The 21,430-nt window shown below is 37.2% G+C and overlaps 1 protein-coding gene across 2 annotated transcripts in view; it reads left to right on the top strand.

Moving 5' to 3' along the window:
* LOC150098544 (uncharacterized) overlaps positions 1-21,430 on the top strand; it is a 610,245-nt gene that overhangs the window by 191,563 nt on the left and 397,252 nt on the right. For both annotated transcript variants that reach the window (XM_090405300.1, XM_090405297.1), the window contains exon 13: positions 7,604-7,958. In XM_090405300.1, the coding sequence (XP_090261426.1) occupies positions 7,604-7,958 (355 nt within the window). The remainder of the gene's footprint in view (positions 1-7,603; positions 7,959-21,430) is intronic.

Below are 21,430 nucleotides of genomic sequence, written 5' to 3'. Positions count from 1 at the left end.
TGCTTACACAGACACTCTCCCATACAAGAGTAGTTTGGCATTATAACAGTGCCAAGTGGGACAGCCTCCTCAACTTCTATGCCACATTCCCATGGTTGGATTATATCTTCCAGCCTTCCAACCCAAACATATCACCAAACTTATCACCAAGGTAATCCTCATCATCATGGAAACGTACATTTCCTACAGTATTCTGGTCTTTCATTCCTTAACTAAACCCTGGTTTTTCCAAAAGATGTTGCAAGGCTGTACAAATGAAAAACCAAACATATAACTGACTCAAATGAAGAAATTCCATCCTTCTTTAGAGCTTATACTCAAGCCTGAAATAGAGGCAAAAAAATAATCAATGCTTCCAAAACTAAGTTCGAAAGAGCAAAAAGCAAGAAATTAGCAGTCTGTCCAAATGGCAGCCGAGCTTTTTGGTCTCTCACCAAAGCAATTGGCCATAACTTCTTCCCTACACTATTCCCACCCTTTTCATACCCAGATGGCTTTATTACATCATTACTTACAGAAAAAGCTAATCTCCTGGCCTCACACTTTGCTTCCAATGCATGCATAATTGACAATGGTTAATTTCCCCTGATCATTCCAGGTACCAAACATATAATGCCCACTATATCCTTTTGCTAGAAAGAGATCAGAAAAATACTTCAAATTAGACACAAAAAGTCTCCTGGCCCCAATGGCAGTCCTCCAATTGTCCTGAAAGCTTGTGCACCAGAACTGACTCCTATCCTTGGTTGCATGTATATACCATCTTACTCCACTAAGTTTTAAAAGAGGTAAACCGTGAGTAGACATAACTATACATAGAAGAACACCAATCTTATATTGAATACTTTAAACCTGAAAAGTCTGGACTTGCAGAACATGCCATCTTCACTAGACACAGAGTTCATTGGAAAAAGACAAGAGTTCTTCACAAAAGTCAGTTTCTCATGGAACGCCTTTATAAAGAAGCATGTGAAACTCTACTTCATTCTCCTAACTTAAACAGATCCGACGGCTTACGTCTGTCCCCTTTATGGGAGATAGTACTTTACAAATCAGCTAATCTTTCCTAACTTTTTATTGTATTAATTTTTTTTTTTTTTTTTTTTTTAGGAAAGTTATTGACCTTTTTAGTTATCTTACACCAGCTACTTAGGTGGCGCTTTTTGGAATTGTCAGTTAATGTTTAATTTTTGTGCCTAATTGTACTGAAGATGCCTGTGACACACGGGCGAAAATTATACCATTAAATAATTTTTCTACGTGAGTTTTTCCGTTATATTTTTATGTATCTTACTCCACTGGTATCTATCCCACAGCCTGGAAATTGGCCTATATTCAACCCATTCCCAAGAAGGGTGACAAGTCACTGCCATCCAGCTACCCCCTATCTCGCTCACCTCAGTCCTGTCAAAAGTAATGGATAAATCATCAATTCCCAACTCCTACACTACTTTGAAGGTACCCACCTAATAAATGACTTCCAGTATGCATTTCGTCGCTGCCGATCAACAGGAGACCTGCTCACATATGTAATCCATCTCTGAACAAATACCATGGAGAAGTTTAGTGAATCTCAAGTGGTTGCACTTCATGTGTCCAATGCATTTGACTGGGTCTAGCACAAGGGCTTACTAAGAGCTGCCTTCATTTGGTCTGTCTGAAGATTTGTGTAGTTTGATTGCCAGCCTTTTTTGTTTGGACGCACACTATGTGTGGTGGTGGATGGTTCCTTATCTCACCATTCAACTAATGTCAGGGTTCCACAAAGTTCTGTCCTCTCACCAACCCTCTTCCTGCTATATATCAATGACCGACTTCAGCTGACCTCCAACCCAATAAGCAGTTTTGCAGATGACAGCACATTGCACTCCTTCCTTTAATTTGATAAACCTTACTCTACACAACTCACCTCAACCTACAGAACATCAGCCACCACCACCACCACCACCACCCTCAATTCTGATCTCCAAGCCATCCTCCATTGGGGTTCAGATAAGCTAATCATTTCCAGTGCTAATAAAACCCAATACTCTTATTTCTCATAAAAAAAAGAACCATTTTCTTTCAGTATTATTTTTGACAACACCCAAACTTCCAGACAATTTGAGATTACTTTTCTTGGAATTACCATGACATCAAGCCTCTCCTGGCATAAACACATCACAACCATTGCATCCTCAGCTTCTAAAAAACTAGGATTTCTCTTTTGCTCAAGATGTTAACCTTATACAAATCACAAATCTGCCCAGCTATTGAATGCTGCTCCCATATGAGGGCAATTAGATTTATTAATGACCCGCCTCTTACCAACTCACTCCCATCCACTTTTGCACAGACGATTGGTCTCTGCGATATGAGTATTCTACAAATAGTTCCATGGGAAATGTTCATCTGAAATAGTATCAATAATTCTCCCACTTAGTACTAAGCCCGTTGGAACACGTACAGCTGCTGCTCAACATCCATTCACAGTGCACCTTGAAACCCACAGATCAAGTTTCTTTTCCTCTTCCTTCATCCTTGCAACTGCTGCATTATGGAACACTTTTCCCTCTGTTGTGTTCCCTAAGGAATACAATATATAGTCATTTAAATCAAATATGAACAATTTCCTGCTTTCCCAACCCACTACCTGTACACGGTACTAATGTACTATAGGTTGCTCAACCAACCTCTCATGTATGGGCTCAACATAATATATATATATATGTATATATATATATATATATAACAGGTTGTTCACTAAAGAAGAAATAAAAGCTACTTTGCTGAAGTACTACCCAACTGCTGTTAAACCAGATAATATCCATAATGAGATGGTAAAACATCCATGAAATAACTGTTGCACCTTTACAACAGACTTTTCTGCGAGAGTATATTTAGAAACAGAAACAGAATGACCCATAGCCCTCGATTACTCTAATAGCATTAGGGTCGTGAGTTACAAGAGTTGGGCGAGGAATGCCATATAGGAAAGGTTAAAGAGCAAGGGAGCCTACCTCAAAGAAGAGGGAAGAGAGAGAATAGAAACAGCTAGGGGACCATGGGAAAGCCACTTCCCTTGCTATCAAGATGATAGGCCCTGTTGGTCCACGAGTCCTTATTCAACATATTCGGACCACCCTGCCATATCTGGTGGGCTCCCCTATCCGCCACACAGGGGATGCACTCTCTAGAGGTTACAGGCTCTTACAAGAGAGTAGTCCATTGCAAAACCTCAATATCAATACATCTGTAGGATTGGATGGTATACCAGCTCATGTCGTACGTGAAGCGGCTAATGAATTGTTCAGTACCCTTGACCATTTTGTTTAATTTGAGTCTCGGGTCTGAGTTAGTCCTGAGGGGGTGGAAAGAGTGGAAAATAGTTCCACTGCATAAAGGAGGTTCCAAGACTGCTGTTGTAAATTACTGACAGATTAGCATATCAGGAATAGTTGTCAAGGTCTTGGAGAAATTAGTCAAGAGAAGAATACAGGATTGGATAGATGAAAATGGGATACTGTTTGGGGGACAACATGGTTTTGTGAAGGATAGATCATGCCTCAGTAACTTGCTCACGTTTTATAACACAGTGACGGCTGAACTGGATAAGGGTAATGGGTTTACAGTGATTCTACTGGACCTTGCCAAGACCTTTGACAGGATACCACATGCAACTCTAATCAGTAAACTGCAGCATATGGGGATAGATATATGGTTGGTGAGATGGATAGGAGGATGATTGATGGAGAGATATCAGAGAGTGGTTTATTCAGGAGTAGAGTCCAAAAGACAGCTTGTGACTAGTGGTGTGCCGCAGGGTTCTGTTCTTGGACCACTGCTATTTAATTTGTTCATTAATGATATAGGAAAGGATCTGAGAGGAACTGTTTATTTATTTGCTGATGATGCAAAGTTGGGTAGAGCAATTGTGAGCGCACAGGATGTCATAATTTTGCAAGATGATTTGGATAGTTTGGAGGACTGGGCTAAGGAAAATGGATGTCAATTTAATGTGGCAAAGTGTATGGCTATGCATTTTGGGGTGAAAAGATTAGTAGCAGTATATCACATTGGTGGAACCATACTCCAGGAGATTGATGAGGCCAGGGATTTGGGAGTGTTGGTGGATAGGAAGTTGAAGTTTAGGGGGTACATCGCAAAAGTGGCTAAATCAGCTCATCAAATCACTTGGCTTCTGAAAAATACTTTAACAAGCAGAGACAAAGAAGTTATTGTTCCTCTGTATCGAGCCTTGATAAGAAGACTACTGTGCCCAGATATGAGTGTCAGGGTTTCTTCTTGATGGGGAGGAGGTGGAGAGGATCCAGAGAAAAGTGACCAAGATGATAGCAGGTCTGTGGAATGAACCTTATGAGAATATGTTGAAGATTTGTGGGTTGCAAAAATTGGTTGATAGGCAGAAAAGGGGTGATATGATTGAGACATTCAAATTACTGAAGGCTTTCTATAAGATTAATCCAGAAGATATTTTTGAGAATAGTGGGAATAGTGGGTGGTGGGAAGACTAGGGGCCATACATGGAAGCTGGGCACGAATGTGGTTAGCAGGGGTGTTAGAGCTAGGTTTTTTAATTGGAGAGTGGTGAATGAGTGGAATAAGCTGCCAGAGTCTGTTGTGGGTGCTATGACTATGAATGAGTTCAAGGTGAGGTATGATAGATACTGTGTGAATGTCGAATAGTTGTTCTTGACATGATGTCAGGGCCTCCCTCGACGAGTCTGTTGACTCCTTGGAGTTGCCCGAAATAATAATAATAATAATAATATTATTATTATTAATATTAATAATGTTATACTTCTAAATAAATCTGCTACAAGTCTGCAAGATTCTCTGACTAAATTGAATAGCTGTTGTAATAGATATGGTATGAAGATCAGCAATAAAAAGACAAAGACAATGAAAATAGAATCATTGAAAATGTCAACTGTGTTGTGAATGGAGAACCTATGGAACAAGTAAAACATTTCAGCTACTTAGGCACGATTTTTAGTGAAGATCGTAAATTAAATATAGAAATAGACAACAGAACCAGCTTTGCTGATTCCGTTGTCTATTTCTATTTGTATGTTGACAGCGTTCAAACCAATTTTAACTTATGGATCTGAGAGCTGGGTCAGAAGTAAAACATTTGACCAAAGACTAGAGACTGCAGATATGAGAGTCCTGAGAAAGATTATAGGCGTGAACAGATGGCATCAATGGCAATATCATATTAAAAACGAGGATATTAGGAAAGAACTTGACATTGTCAGCATCCAAGAATACATTAGCAGAGCTAATCTCAGGTGGTATGGTCACTTAAACAGAATGGGCAACAAAAGATTAGCAAAACAAGTGTTCTCTGCCAGGTTGGCAGGAAAACGACCCAGAGGAAGACCAAGATATAGGTGGATTGATACAGTACAAAGTGCCTTAGACAATAGAAACATAAAATCTGATAATGTTGGAGTCTTGACAAGTAACAGAGTGATTTGGAGGAAAATTGTAGATAGGAAGTTAGTAATGATGTAATGTTTTTCATGTAGTACTATCATATCCAGTACACCCCTTGAGGGTACATGGCAGGAATTTGATGATGATGATAATAATAATAATAATAATATTGTTTATGTACAAATTAAACAATGGTTGGTCCCAGCACTGAACCTTGCACCACACCACACCACACCACACCACACCACTAGTCACCTGTTTTCACCTTGATTTTGTCTCTCCATATCCTACTTTTTTGATAACTGTCCTGCAGCCACCCTGACACAATGACAGTTCAAAATCAGAAGAGTTAATTAGATATTCTGTTTTCCTAGACAGTGCAATATCTGCTCAGATCCTACTAGAATGCAACAACTTTACTGCTGAGCTGTATACTATAGAGTTTATTTTAAATTACATAAGATGAGGAGCATATTATATACATATTCAAAGTTCTCTACAAGCAATCAGACTAGAGGTACAGAAACATCCAGTGCTCTCTTGAATCCAGTGCCCCTTTTCTCTTATGGAAGCTACACTTGGATGCATGCTTCTGTTGAATTCTGGGCCATAATGTGATTAAGGGAAATGAGGCAGCAGATACTGCAGCTAGGTCAGCTTATATCTCAAGCTTCTGCCATCTGTCTGCCCTTTATACCAATTACTGGCAAATCATTAGACATCGACTTTTATCCTAGTGGCAGTCGTCATGGAATAGAGACATGAGTTCTATCGAATCAAGCCTGATATTTAATTGAGGTAATCAGGTCTATGCAGGGACTGTAAAGAGGAAGTTTTTCCTTCTCAGCTGTTCATAGGTTATAGTCATCTGACACTCTCCTTTCTGTTGAGAGGTGATGACATATCTAGGTGTGAGTTCTGTTGTGCCAGATTAACCATTAGTCATATTTTAATTTATTCCCCTCATTTCAGTAATGAGTTCAGTGATTATTTTAGCCATATTCATAATCAGTCTGAGCCCTATACGCTTAGATTTTATTATAGTCACTAATGGTCTCTTTTGTTTAATTATTTAAGAAAATCACTACTTTTCACCGTATATAGATTATTTATGTCCCTGTATATAGTATTTTAATACCTGATTGTTTTCATCTGTATTTCATGAACTTTTTTTATACTTGTTTTTATAAATCTTTTGCACACCTTTTTACACTTTTTTGTATACTATTGTTTGCTTACACTTGGATAAAGGATTAAACTAAATTTATTATAGTCTAATCAAGTGGAATAAAACTTCCAACATCTTTCTCTAAATCCAGAGTAATTTAATAATAAGGTGGTACACCTTTTGGCAACTCGTATAGGTAAATATGACTTCTCCATTGCTTCTGCCTTAGTATCACAACTTCTGGGTCTGTCTCTCACTGATGAGACCTCAATAAAGGTCGAAACTGGTCTGGGTAGTGACCCTTCCCTTAATGCATAGTATTATACATGTCTCCAAGGAGATGTGCTTTGCATTATGAGAGATACTAAGACTAGGAGTGATGAGAGCTTGGTCCACCTTTACCACGAGTTGCCTCAGTCCTGAAGATACTTCAGACACAAACTTTGTTTGCTTATACTTGGGTATAGGATTATACTATTGTTACTTACCATTTTTTTTTTTTATTCTATTCTTATTTGAAATGTAAAAATGAATAAATAATATATAAAAGTGATAATGTAATATATAAAAAAAATTCTTAGCTCATGCACAGTTCAGATGTAGTATAGATTTACTAGTAACCTTTTGTGGGTGGGAACACCACATTTACATTTTTTTATTTATTTAATCTATACGAGTTTCCAGTTTTGTTAAGTTATCAAGTCTTTTTACATTATATACTGATATGATCTTTCCTGGTGCAGTATGACCATAGTTATCCTTGCACCATAAAAACTAAACAAAGAAACAGCATGTGAATTTATGCACATTTTTATTTTGGAATGTGTTGTTAGTAATGGCTAGTTCATTTTTCTGGCAGTTACTTGCCATTTCCTCATGATTTTCCAAAACATGCAAAGATTGAAGAAAGTTTTCAGAATTGATTACTGTGCAGATTTATTTTGTACTCTTAAGCAGTTAACGGTTTTTGTAGTATTTTCTTGCATTATTTTGCAGAATATGCCTGAGGTATTGTGGACATCCAAAAAAATCACAGATACCATATCAACTAATCATATTCCATTACTCGATGAATCACCATACATTTCTGAGGAAGAAAAATCTTATTCAAGTTCTGCGGTTTTGCAGGAGAGGTACAAAGCTTCAGTATCACTGAATTCAGAAAAAGTTTCATCAGAACCTAAAACACAAGATAAACCATCAGAAGATAAAAATATGTTAAAAGAAAATATTAATCAACCTCTGCATCTGCCCCAGGAAGATCACCATTATTCAAAGAAGCTTGTAACGCTATCTGATATCATTGGTGACCATAACTTTTCTGATTTTGTCAAGAATAATGAAATTTCAGGTATTAATTTATTGCTTCTATTTTCATCTTTAAAGTATTTAGCTATCAGAGTACTCTGAATGAAGCTGATTTTTAATTCAGCAAAGTATATTGCTAGCTTTTCTATGTATACAGATTCCAAAGCACTTCGGTATTTTTTTTAGTTGTTAGGAATATGAATTTCTAAATAAAATAAGTTACAAAATCGGTAGTACAAAATAGAGCTAGAATAGCCATTGTATAATAACACTTAAATATTGATCAATTATACAAAACCCAGTAGTTGTAACTACTACATTTCGTATGCATCAGAATCTTAGAAAAATTATCATTGGATAATCCATTAACCTACATTTGTTATGTGTGGATAGCTTCTAAATTAATATCAGAATAGAGTAGCCTTAATTCAAAATATATTTAATAATATGTAAACAGAACAAAAGTTTTATATATACATCACATGCATTCACATTATGTAGTTATAATGGTTAACTCATGCAGAATAATATAATCTATTAGCCCATGTATATTTCTTCCTTATTACAAGAACATCATCAAGGAGATAGGAGAAGATGGGTTAACAACATTTGGGACTAAATAAAAACTTGGTTATAGCTGAGAACAAACATACTATTACATTTCAAGGGAAATTATGCCTAGTTTTTGTAATTTAAAATATATAGGGTTACTTGACCCCTTTATTATTAGGGGGAAAAAAAGAAAGAAAAAGAAAATGAACAGTTAATCATGATTACTTCCTAAAATTTTGATGTAGGCATGCAGGCAGAATGTTAAGATTCAAACAGTGTCATAAAGTTTCACAGGCATTAAGAAACACATGATCAAATTTAAAACTTGTGAAAGCTTTTTTCCATGAAACATGTGAAACTTGACAACACTGTCTTAATCTTAACTTTTCTGATTGCATACCTATCTCAAAGTTTGGAATAAAAAGACATTCTCTTCTCTCACAAAAGAGATCTCAGCTCACCTACCCTTACCTTCAGTAATACACATCACCTGACAAGATCTCTCTCTGCTTGGACTAACATTTACCTCCAGTCTCTCCTGCCATAAGCACATGATATCAATATCTTCCTCAGCATCCAAAAAACTAGGCATTCTCTTTCATTCAAGATGTTATTTTACACCCAACCAACTCCCAACTTTATACAAATTCCTGTCCTTAAAATATTGCTTTGTGGAAAATATTGCTTTGTGGTGGTGCACCTAAAATCTCCCTAAAAATTCTTGCCACTTATAGAAGAGCAATTCGACTCATAGATGATCCCTCTCTTACAGATTCACTTCAACCTCTATCTCACAAACACAATATTTCTGCACTGTGTCTGTTCTATAGGTACCTTAATGGTCATTGCTCTGCTAAATTGGCTACCATCATTCCTTCACTTTTGCACCTGCTAATACAAAAGCAGCACCTTCTCAACATCCCTTTATTGTGCATCTGCAAACACTGAACCTTCTTCTCCTCTCTCTTTTATTCCATCTGCATCTTGTCCTCAGTAACAGCCTTCCTCATGAACTATTCCCAAACAACTACAACCTGCAGCTCTTCAATGAACTTCTATCTCAGTCCTCAGCACTGATGTGCTTATAGGTCTCTTGACATCTTATGTACGAGATTAAAAAAATAAAAAACAGATTTAACTTTTTTAATTTTTATTTTATTTTATTTTTTTGAAATAATGAAGGAATTATATAACTATTGGAATTACAAAACTAACTATTGTTTCCCTTGGAATGGTATATCCTCTTGTTTAGTCACCTGTAACCAAGAGACACAAGTGAGTAAACACGTGCTGCATGACTTGCATCTGCTTTGAATCTTCTTGTAACAAGGAATACATATATAAAAGCTAAAAATTTTCTTACTTTTTATATATGTTAACAGTTATAAGCCTCTTCCATTTCAATCTTTCTATGTTGAAGGCTTTCCGATGCCAACATTCTCCAGCTATCTCCATTAGATCATCCTTCCATCTTTTCCCTGATCATCCCTGCATTCATCTTTCTTTATATGGATGCCATTGGGTGATTGTCTTTGTCCATCTGTTGCTTTTGATATGTGCAGTATATGTCCTGCCCATCTCTATTTTAAATTTAAAATCTCTTCTCATATATCCAACACTTTTGTTTCTTTTTCCTTATTTTGCCTTATTCTCATTCCTCATTCCTTATTTTGCCTTGTCTTGCAATCTGATGTTTAAAGAGTCTCTCTCTCTATTCTATGCTCATTTTTTCTCATTCCAGTATTTATTTGGTTATTGGCTATATCTGTGATTCATAGGTCATTTCCTTAGATCCATTTGGTTTTGAGCTACTTGTATGTCGAGTTTTTTTCTTGTACTGCATTGGCACACTTTCAAGAACCAAGATCTGGATGATGACCAGGGCTTTTGGGTGGAATGAGGGATGAAAGCCTTCATTCATGTGAAAATAGTTTCTGTAATTTGGTCTGGGCAGGTATTTGGATTGAGAGAATTGAAGCAGTGGTCATACCATGGGAAGTAGTAAAAGACAGGGGGATCATTCCACATGGCATCCTTGTAGTGTCAAAGGAGGACATAGGACTAAGAATTGTTTGGCAAAAGGTGTTCCATATCAAAGGAGCATCAGGATGTAGTCATAGTTACCAAGAGGAGAACTGACATCCACAGTATATTTGGAAGGGGAACTATGAAGAAGATATCAAGATATTCTGGTAGGGTGATTGATGTTCTGTGATAGGTAATTGCTAATAGCAAATGAGTTGGCCAAATTTCAAAAATCATGTCATATTTTTTTTTAAATTATTTTTTCAGCCTTCTGGATTTCCTCAGGATTTCTTGCATTGTTTTTCAAAGTTCTTGTAGGAAATGTATGGAATCTCTGTGTTTAGATTTTTGGAATACTTCTGTTTTTTTGTAAATACTCTTATGTAATTTACATGATGCCCATGTGTGCCATATATGCAGCATTTTCTCATACAGGCAGTAGATTGTTTTATATATTCCTAGTTTTTTTTCTGGAGGATATGAAGAATCAGGAGACCTCTGAAAAGGTGTGTAATTTTGCTGATTCAGGTAACTGTCATTTTGATGTTATTCAGTTTGTATGTTGAGATTACTGATGCAGTTTTATGTGTAACGTTTTTTATTAATGTCGGTAGTGTTGTTGCTGCATCTGTGACATTTTTATAATAGGTAATATTGCTGTAATATTTTTTATATTAGGTAAAGTTGCTGCACTTTTATAAGATCGCATGTCTCTGTTGGGATTCTGTTCATCTTTCTTTAGTTGTAGTAGTAGTATTTACTGTAGTCACTTGATATGATATTCATTCAGTAATTATTTATCTCCCTCCCACCCTTTCATAGGTGGATACAGGTGGATACTAACAGCATCCTGTATGATGCTGATGTTAGTCCTATTTTTAGTATCGTAATATTCTCCTTCTTCCTTTGGGAATAAAAGGCATTAGAAGATTTATTATTTTTTTAAAAAAATTAATCTTTTCTGTGATGAGCAGTGCTAAGGCAGAGGATGCAAATAATACTCATCCTTATATTATTTCTATACATAGGTTTGCTTTAGGCACTGTCCATTGAGATTCACAGAGGTGTCTGTGAGTCGTTTATTAGAAATATCATTGTTGCCTGCATCTGACTCTGATTCTAAGTTGCATATTATCAATTGACCACTTTTATTAATTTCATTTGGTCACTTTGAAAATAATAAAAAGTTTACAAATATTGTGTACTTTTTCTCCTTTGACACATTTGTAGGTTGCTTTGCACAAAAAATTAGTCAAATTTTGGAATATAGTTGCTTCATATTAAGATGTTCTGAGAAATTCAGTCCTTGGGATAGGTTTGCAGGACCGTTCCTCTGCAGACACTTTTACAGGCTATTATCATTTAAATACATTTCACCAAATCTGGAATATACTGCTTTCATATGTCACTTTAAGTCTCTCTAAGAATTTCAGTCCAACTGAACTGAACTGAGCACCTCTAAATAAACTTTAAATAAATACCCCAACACGATGCAACTTTCTGCTGATTTCAAGATTTGGGGATTCTTATGTTTCTTTAAGAAACATAAGAATTTTGACACAACTGGACTGAAATGAAGGTGGAAGTAGGAAGTTTTTTCACTTGTATATATGTATGTGTATACACAACAAGAACCCAATGTCTTAAAAAGAAATTGGATTCTTGTTGTGTAAGAAGCAAGCAAAATTTGTATGTGAAGTATCTTCACAACTGGTCTACTTGTATACAGAGTCTGTTAACTTCACATCAATTGCCTAATCATCTCATAATGTACACTTACTTTCACTCACTTACTAGAATGAATATTGTTATGCATTCTAGTAAGGGTCACTATCCTTCCCATAATATTTTGGGAAGGATAGTGTTGATGTTGTGGTGAATGCCAGTACATTGAATGAGTTTATGGGGCGGTTTGATGGGTTTTGTGTGTAATAACAGGGGGTGATTCCCATGATGAGTCTTTGGACTCCATGGAGGTCTGGTGTTAATAATATGTTGGTGTCCAAAATTAAGGTCAAACACTATATCTGAAGATTACAACCACAGATCAGCTTGTGGCAATTTCTATAACTGATGATTTCAAGTAGAAAGCAGGTACACATTAAAATTTTTGAATCATGTGCAAAGGTGTCATGTGGTAGCACTCAACATGATAAAAGGCTGCATTAAGCAAATTGTGCTTAAAGGAAGCTCTTTTCATGAAGGAATAAAGTTGCAAACGTGGTTGTCTTGTAGCTTCTCAATCATCACGTCATCTAGATGATTTCGCATGGGGAAGTTATTGGAAAGCTTGAAGAAGAAGAAGGTGGCCACAGAATTACTGATATTGCCAGAGAGTTTGGAATCTTGCATAGAATTGTATCAATTCTTCAATTCATTTATAGAATTGAATTGAAGAAGGCCACAGAATTACTGATATTGCCAGAGAGTTTGGAATCTCACATAGAATTGTAGGCTCTGAGTAGCATTTCAGACCAACGGAATGTGTTCCAGACATTTGCTAAGAGGTTCACCCTCACTCTATCACAGAGCATGAAGACAGATTTTTTGGTTTTGAAAGTTTTTCACTTGGTTATGCTATGAATTAAATATGCCAATTCTTAGTTTCATCCTTTATCCAAGTGTAAGCAAAAAAAACTTTGTGTGTGAAGTTACTTCATGACTGAGCTAATTGCATATAGAGGCTAATGACTTCACATCAATTGCCTTAGTATCCCATAATGCAAGGCACATATCCTTATGGACTTGTATAATGCTATGCATTATGGGAGCACTATGCACTACCCAGACCAGTTTTGACTTTTATTGAGGTCTAATCAGTGGGAGCCAGACCCAGAAGAGATACTAAGGTTTGAACTTTGAACTTAATTGGTTGATGGACTGAGTCCTTGACTCTTTATCCCTTCATCTGGATTTTAGATTGTGGGTGATGAGATTATTGTGGGTAATTTACCCGCTCATTGTGAGCATTGAGGCTGTATCAGCTTTCTCTTGCAATGGAGGATTTCGGTTTTTTATGTTTGAAACGATCTGAGGGCTTGTAGTCCACTGCCTGTCAAACTAGCTGATTTGGGTGAGTATCTGTTATTGTGAAGAATTTCTCTGCAATGCTTGTCATTTAGGTCTTAATATCTGGAAGATTGGCTTCTTGATGTAACTGGATGTTTCTGATGAACCATGGGGCATTAAATGCCATTCTTAGGCATTTATTCTGTATTATCTGAAGTCTGTTGATGTTGCTTTTAGTCGTGTGACCCCAGGTTGGAGAGGCGTAAGTTAGTTGCAGTCTGATTACCAATTTGAAAAGGAGGATTTTGTTGCTTATGCTTAGGAAGCTGTTCCTGTTCAAAAGTGGATATAGCTGTGCTATAGTCTGACTTGCCTTAGTGGCAACACTGTCCATATGTGACTTGAAGTTTAGACATCTATCAAGATGAATTCCCAGATATTTGGTAGAATTGCGCCAAGGGATGATTTTACCAAACATTTGTATGCTTGTATTCGGTTCTGCTTTACGTCTGGTGAAAAGTACTGCAGAGCTTTTGTTTGGATTAATTGCGATACGCCACTTGGTGTACCAATCCTCCAATTCATTGACTGCTCTCTGCAGCTTGATTGTGGCCAGGTGTGGACGGAGGGATCTGGCTATAATGATTGTGTCGTCGGCATACAGAGCAGTGATAGCTGGAGACAGTTTGGGGAGATCTGCCATGTATATGGAGAAGAGTAGGGGAGATAGTAGAGACCCTTGAGGTGCTCCGGCCGTGATTCTCCTCTCTGTGGATCTGATACCATTGAGTTTTGTTTTAAATTTTCTGTTATTTAGATATGATTTGATAAGTAGCACTAGTGGCAATGGAATACCAACTTCGTGTAGGTTTAAAAATTAGTCCATGATGCCACACTCTATCAAATGCCTGAGTGATGTCTAGAAAAACTGCGCCAGAGTGTTGGTGCCATTCATACCCTTGGGTTATATGTTCGATAACTCTGTAAATTTGTAGCATTGTGGAGTGATATTTCCTAAAGCCGAATTGTTCATCTTGAATTATATGGTTGATATCTGTTGCCTCTTGAACCCGTGTGAGAATAGCACATACGGCTATCTTACCTATGCATGAAAGAAGGCTGATTGGTCTGTAATTTTCAGGAAACTGTGTATTTTTCCCAGGTTTGGGAATTAGGAAAACGTCAGCAATTTTCCATCGCTGTGGGAAATAATTTAGCCGGAGGATGGCATTAATGATGGCTACTAGATGCATAACCCCTTTGCGGGGAAGTAACTTGAGTACCTTGTTTGTTATTCCATCTGGACCCAGAGCCTTTTTGTTATTTAGTTTTCTTAAAATCTCATATACTTCTGTTGGTGACACGGATTTGTTATTGGATTGGATTGAGGCATTTTGAGTAATTTTACGCACTTGGGTGTGAATTTTACTTATGAAATTTATATCTGTATTGATATAATTGGAACTTTTTCTAAACTGTCAGCAAATGCTTCAGCTTTTTCCTCGTCGTTGTAGACCACATTAGATTCACTTTGGATTGGAGGAAATGTAAAACGCTTTGAACAGAGTGATTTCATCATTTTCCATATTGATTGATCCTCTGTGTTTAATTGGAGAATTTTGTTATTCCAGAGTTGGTTACGGTGGTCCTTTAGGGCATATCGAACCTGGTTTGTTGCTTTATCGACTGCTTGTTTATCCGCTCGGTCCATTGTTCTCTGATATTGTCTTCTTAATCTGTTTTTCTCTTGGATAAGACGTTTTATATCCTGTGGAAGTTTATTTGATGGTGTACATTTGGTTATATTTGTTACCTGTGTTATAGCTGTCAGCAGATGTTTTTCAAGAGTCTTCACTGCTTTTTCTACATCTTCGGCAGATGTTATATGCGGTATTGGACCAAGGTTTTCCTGGAAGGCTGAGGGAAGTTGTTTCCAATTTATAAATGTGGTGGTGTTTTCTGTTAAATTTTGTATGGTACCTAGTTGTAATATGATGGGGTTATGATCAGAACTTAAGTTTGATTGCTTATATCTGATAGCTGTGCGCTATGTTTTTTAATATAGCTATATCTAGTACATCAGGACGTCTGGTAGCTCCGTAATGTGTGGGTTCAGTGGGTCCTATTACTGTTATATTTCTTGAAGTGGTGTAAAAGTTGAGTATTCTTCCATTAATATTTGAGTTTCTGCTGTTCCAGACTGAATGTTTGGCATTAAAATCTCCGGCTATAATCACTGCTCTGCCTGTATTTAGTATCACATATAAGTCAGATTCAAGGAGTTTTTTATTTGGGGGATTGTAGGCTGCATATATCGTAATGCTGCTTGTGTTTTCCATATGTATTTCTATTCCTGTAGTTTCCATGTGTACTGTTTGGGGTTCTGCTATTGAATTATGTTTTATGTTTCTTTTCACAAAGATGGCAGCGCCTACACCTCTAACAAAGCATCTGTCTGTATGGTAAGTGCTATAACCGTCGATTCTGATTTTGTCACTTGGACGAAGATGTGTTTCATTTATGAGGATGATGTCTGCTTGGGTTTCTGCTGCAAACTCCTGCAGCTCCTGTAATTTGATAGATAAACCATTTGCGTTCCATGAAACAATTTGTAAAGATTTCGGTTTTCTTTTAGACTTATCCATTAAGAATTTCCATAAAGAGTGATTGTGTATGCCTTAAGATGATATCTTTGGCTTCTTGAGTTGGGTTGGTTTATTGGAGTTCAGCAAGCATTTCACCTAAGTGGCTTGTTATGTTCAGTAGGATAGGTTTGTTGGTTTGCTGTGACTGCTTTGGTTTTGGGTCTTTTTGGAAGGTTGATCTTGTAACTTCAGCATACGATCTTCCATCCGTTGTGGAGACTATGGTTTGATGGGAGGACGCTTGTTCTTGAAGAGGTTTACTGGTTTTGATTTGTATCTTTTGGTTTTGGGGAAATGCTATACAGCCCCTATAGTTTGCAGGGTGTGGTCCTCCACAGTTTGCACACTTTGCTGGAAGTGTACGAGGTTTATGGCATTCATTTGATGCATGTTTGCCACCACATTTCACGCAACAAAATTCAGCCTTGCAGCATCGTTGTGCATGCCCAATCTTCTGGCATCTATGGCACTGGGTTGTAGTTGATTTATGTTTCAATGCCTCAACTTTTATGATTAGATCACAGATGGTTTGGAGATTGTATATATGTTTTTGGTCTTTACTTATTTCCACCAGAATTAGGGGATAGGGTGTTTTATCAGCTCTCTGCATGCGGCTGACTTTAATTGGGCTAAATTCCGTAAGTTGGAGGTCTGCAGTGAGGTCTTCTATTTGTAATGTTTCAGTTACTCTCCTTAACACTACTTTTAAATTTTTCTCACTGTTGAGTGCAAAAGTGTGGTATGGCAAATTGTTGTCTAGAAGTTTGGTCATTTTTCTGTAGTCTGATGATGTTTTAGGTTGTATGCGAATCCCTTCTTCTGTGTTTGTGGCTTTAATGAAGGTGATATCTGAAGATTTCAGTGTGGATGCAACGGACATCCAGTGCTCCTTGGCTCTTAGGACGACTGGGGGTACTCTTTCTTTAATTACATTATCTGGTTCTATCGCCGCTGTTTTGGGTGTATCTGCAGTAGAGGAGATTTTCCTTTTCTTTTTGACTGTTTGGAATTCTGTGTTGGTTTCCAAAAACTGCGGAGTATTATCCAGAGATGCAGCATCCTCTATATTCGTGGAGTGACTTAATTCTGGTTCAGTCAACATACTTCCTTCATTAAAATCATCCATCCTATCTTCTGTGACTGCTGTAGGGGGGAATGTATCTAACAGCTTTACTTTCCCTGGCCAGTTGTCGTTCAATAGTTTTCCTAATCTTAGGAATTCTCTGTAAACTTCTTTGAATATGCTTTCATTGAGAGGTTTTGTCATGTCTGATAGAAGGCAACAACTCTATTAGAGTAAAGTTTGAGAAATGTGTCCTAGAGCCCAATGTAAATATCCTGTAGATCGAATCGATCTACCAGCATAGGTAGCAAATATTTCACAAAATGAAGAACGCTTACCTCTATATATAAATATCCCGTAGATCAAATCGATCTACCAGCATCGGTAGCAAATATTTCACAAAATGAAGAACGCTTACCTCTATATATAAATATCCCGTAGATCAAATCGATCTACCAGCATCGGTAGCAAATATTTCACTCATCAGATACTAAGGTCCTTATAGTCCTTATAAGGACTGGCTTAAAGGGGCGAAGCAAGAATGCTTTTCATATTCCCCGTTATCTGTAGAGGACTGTGTAGGGATAAGGTGTTATTGAGCAATTAAAGCTCTGATCATGGCAGGAGGGTAACTGCAATAGCCGAGCCTCAGTTATAACTTCATTGGCTACAGCATTGGCGATCCATTACCCTCCAAGAGTATTGGATTGAATGAATCAATCAGAATCTAATTCAAAATCCAGATACTAAGGTTGAAGTAATGCAGAAGTTATATATTTTCCATATACCAGTAGTCAAAAGGTGTCACACCTTATAACAAAAATATTCTGAATTAGAAATAGATGTTGGAAAGTGTTTTCACTTAGTTATGGTATAAATAAAGGATGAAACAAGAATATAATTTCTTGGCATCTTTAATTTATAGATTTTTGGTTATAACAGCAAAGCATAATTGACACACTGAGGCAAGTCACCTTGCAAGTCGGCTCCATTTAAACACAGATACATGGATATCTCAACAAGCTGTAGCAAGACATCTGTGACAAGTAGACATATATGCTTGAAGGCCTGTAGTCTGTCCAGGTATCTACAGCTCATTGTAGAGCACGTTTTCAGTGGTGGTGTTGTATCCATAAAAATTGGACAAGACATCAATGGGCTAATATACTCTTTACAGATAAGTCGTTTTAGTCTTTCTTCTGATTCTAGATGAAGCTTGATCTGGCATGAAAGTGCTTACAATCACAAGAATATTCTTGAAAAGGATAACTATGGCAGTGTTGCGGTCATGGTGTGAGGAGGCATTATGCTTAATGAATGCATCGAGCTATAAGTGCTGGATAAAGGGACTATGACTGGTGAATGATATTGCAGCAAAGTTCTTCAATGTCATGTTTGGCTCTTCCATTGTACTGTAGGTGAAGAATTCATTTTTATGGATGACACTGCCACACCACATTGTACACAAGCAGTGGAGATACTTCTGGAGACCAAGGATGTTAATCAAATCGATTAACATCCTTGAAATCCCCAGATCTCAACCCATAGAGCACATTTCAGATGCAGTAGAGATGCACTGCTGCTCCAAATTCCCCTCCAGAAAATAAACAAGGCATTATCCTTGGTCTGAAGGAGACATGGGCCAGTTTGCCTCAAGAACTCCTGAATCACTTGGTGGTAAGCATAGTACAATGTTGTGAGAGCTGCATTGCAATTTGGGGGTGAACATATTCCATACTGAAATGTCTCTCTTCAGTTTTCTTTATAGTTTTCTATAAAGACTGTATATTAATTCCTTAATTACATTCTTAGGAAATTTGTAACTTTTGCCAAAGACATATTGCAATTTAATTTGTACAAAATTTATAACACATTTTTTGTGTAATATAATTCAATCTATTCAATCTATCTACATCAGTTTATTAGTATGCTGCAATAAATTTGATTTGTCCACATTTGGCTGTAGTCATGAAAATTTTTTTCGTGTATAATTAAAATTGTAGTTCATTCCTTAGCTTTTGAACTCCAATATAATAATAAGGTTTCCAAGCTGAAAGAATAGAAAAATACTTACAGTGGAACTGCCATGAATTCTGCCAAAATTTTGATATCATGGATGTTTTGCAGAAACATAAACCTGTCTGTTTTTGTTTGCAGGAGGCATGTTCAGAATGCAATGAGGACCCTATGTTATGTTATTTCACTATTATTCATAAGAACAGAACTGGTGATGGACTGTTCATGGAGGAGTCGAGTAATTGTTCTTGTGGGCAACGCTACCCAATTTCAGCATGTCCAGCTTAACCCTGATCAGGAAATGTTAAGCTGAACATATTGAAGCTGTAGCCATCTATCTAAAAAAAAAAAAAAATCAGCTAACGCCTTTTTATTCCCGTATACGGGGAGTAGGCGAGGCCATTTAGCCCTATCTAACTTTTGGAGACTGAGTGGGCAGTTCAATCTCCACTGGTACCAATCAGAGATAGATGGCCCAAGGCTATCACTAATTAAGCGGTACTCAGTGAAGAGAGACGGCTCAAATGTGCCGCCATCTCGTGGTCCTTAACCCTAACACAATATATTTAATGTCTGAAATAATGTGGGTTCTACGGTCAATTTTCTTGAGTTTACAGGACGAAAAACCCGAGTTTCCGGGAGGAAAAACCTGCTTGCCCGTGCCAGAGATCGACTAACTCGGGAACCGGTCGAAAAAAGGCTTAGAAAAATTTCTTCTAGTCGCCGACTAGACTCGAAACCAAGTCTTCCTTCGTGCGGCCAAGCGCCGTGGTTGGCAAACGCCACATCCACTGAGCTACACAGGCTCGAAAGCCATCTATCTCTTAGTAGAATTTCTTATTACAGTAAATGTCAGTTATTTACTTTTGGGTCCTCAGGTCAGCTTGATAATCTCATATTCCAACAGCCATGGCCTATGCTTCTTATGGACACAATACTTTTGGAGTTCTAACATGAATTGGAGGGGCTAGATTGGTGAACATATACCAGACAGTAATGACCTGTTTCTTCTTAATAAGGTATGCATTACCTTTTTTCATATGACAACTTGCTTATACTCTCCAGTAGAACTTATAGTCTCCTTCCCTGCCATTCTTACTTTTAACATATACAGAGGTAATCATTTCTCTGCACTTTTCACTAATACATCCTTACAGTAACCATGTCTGTCTACCTGTCTGCCCACACAGAAATTGATCAGGGGTGAGTGGATTTACATTTTCCCATCTTGCAAAATTTAATAATGTGGCAGTCAGCCAAACAACTTTCATTGAATCGGTAGTATATATAACAGGTTGTATTGTGCAGGAGAAAAAAACTGCAATTCCAAAAACATCTCAATTTCTATGCTGTCCATTTTAGTGATATCCTACCACATAATATCTCATAGCTTTTAAATGTGCTCAGACCAAAGCATGTTACATTATACATAGAGTTCAACACAATCTTGAATCCAGTTTATATCCTCTATTATCTGCAACCAGTGTGAAAATTGAATAGGATGAAATCCAGAAAATTAATGATAAATATAGAACACACTATCATCTATCATGGAGTGTAATGGATGCATTGCTGAGCTTAAAATAGTTGCCCATACTTTAGGAGGAAATTTTTGCTAGAATCTCAATGACAGTTTCATATCCTCCTGGACTTCTGATATTGAAAGAACGACAAGAGAAAAACGATGGCTTAATGTTTCTAGAAATGAACTAGAACCATACAATCAGCCATTTTTTAAAAGAGGAAACTGAAAGGGGCACTTTTATGCAAGTGCTGCAGGGCCTGATGACATTCATTATTTGATGATGAAACATCCCATGGATCTTCTTCTTTTACTGTACAACCAAATACTTATGGAGAAAGAGTTTCAGGATTCGTGACATAAATTTTTATTGCCTTCCTGTAACTTGGAAAAGACCCAATATAAGCAAACAGTTTTTTTTTTATGTTGAGCCCATACACGAGAGGTTGGTAGATCAACCTATAGTACATTAGTACCATGTATGGATTGTGAAAGAAGGTACTTGTTCACATTGGATTTGAATGACTGTATATTGTATTCCTTAGGGAACGCATCAAGGGGAAGACTGTTCTATAGTATAGCAGTTGCAAGAATGAAGGAGGAGGAGAAGAAACTTGTTCTGTGGGTTTCAAGGTTCACTGTGAAGGGATGTTGAGCAGCAGCTGCACGTATTCCAACGAGCT

This window comes from Typopeltis vanoorti, chromosome 15 (assembly GCF_054136105.1).
Source record: "Typopeltis vanoorti isolate ZY-2024b chromosome 15, IOZ_Tvanoo_1.0, whole genome shotgun sequence".
In the NCBI taxonomy this organism is placed as follows: Eukaryota; Metazoa; Arthropoda; class Arachnida; order Uropygi; family Thelyphonidae; genus Typopeltis; species Typopeltis vanoorti.
This window is presented reverse-complemented; position numbering and strand designations above follow the sequence as displayed.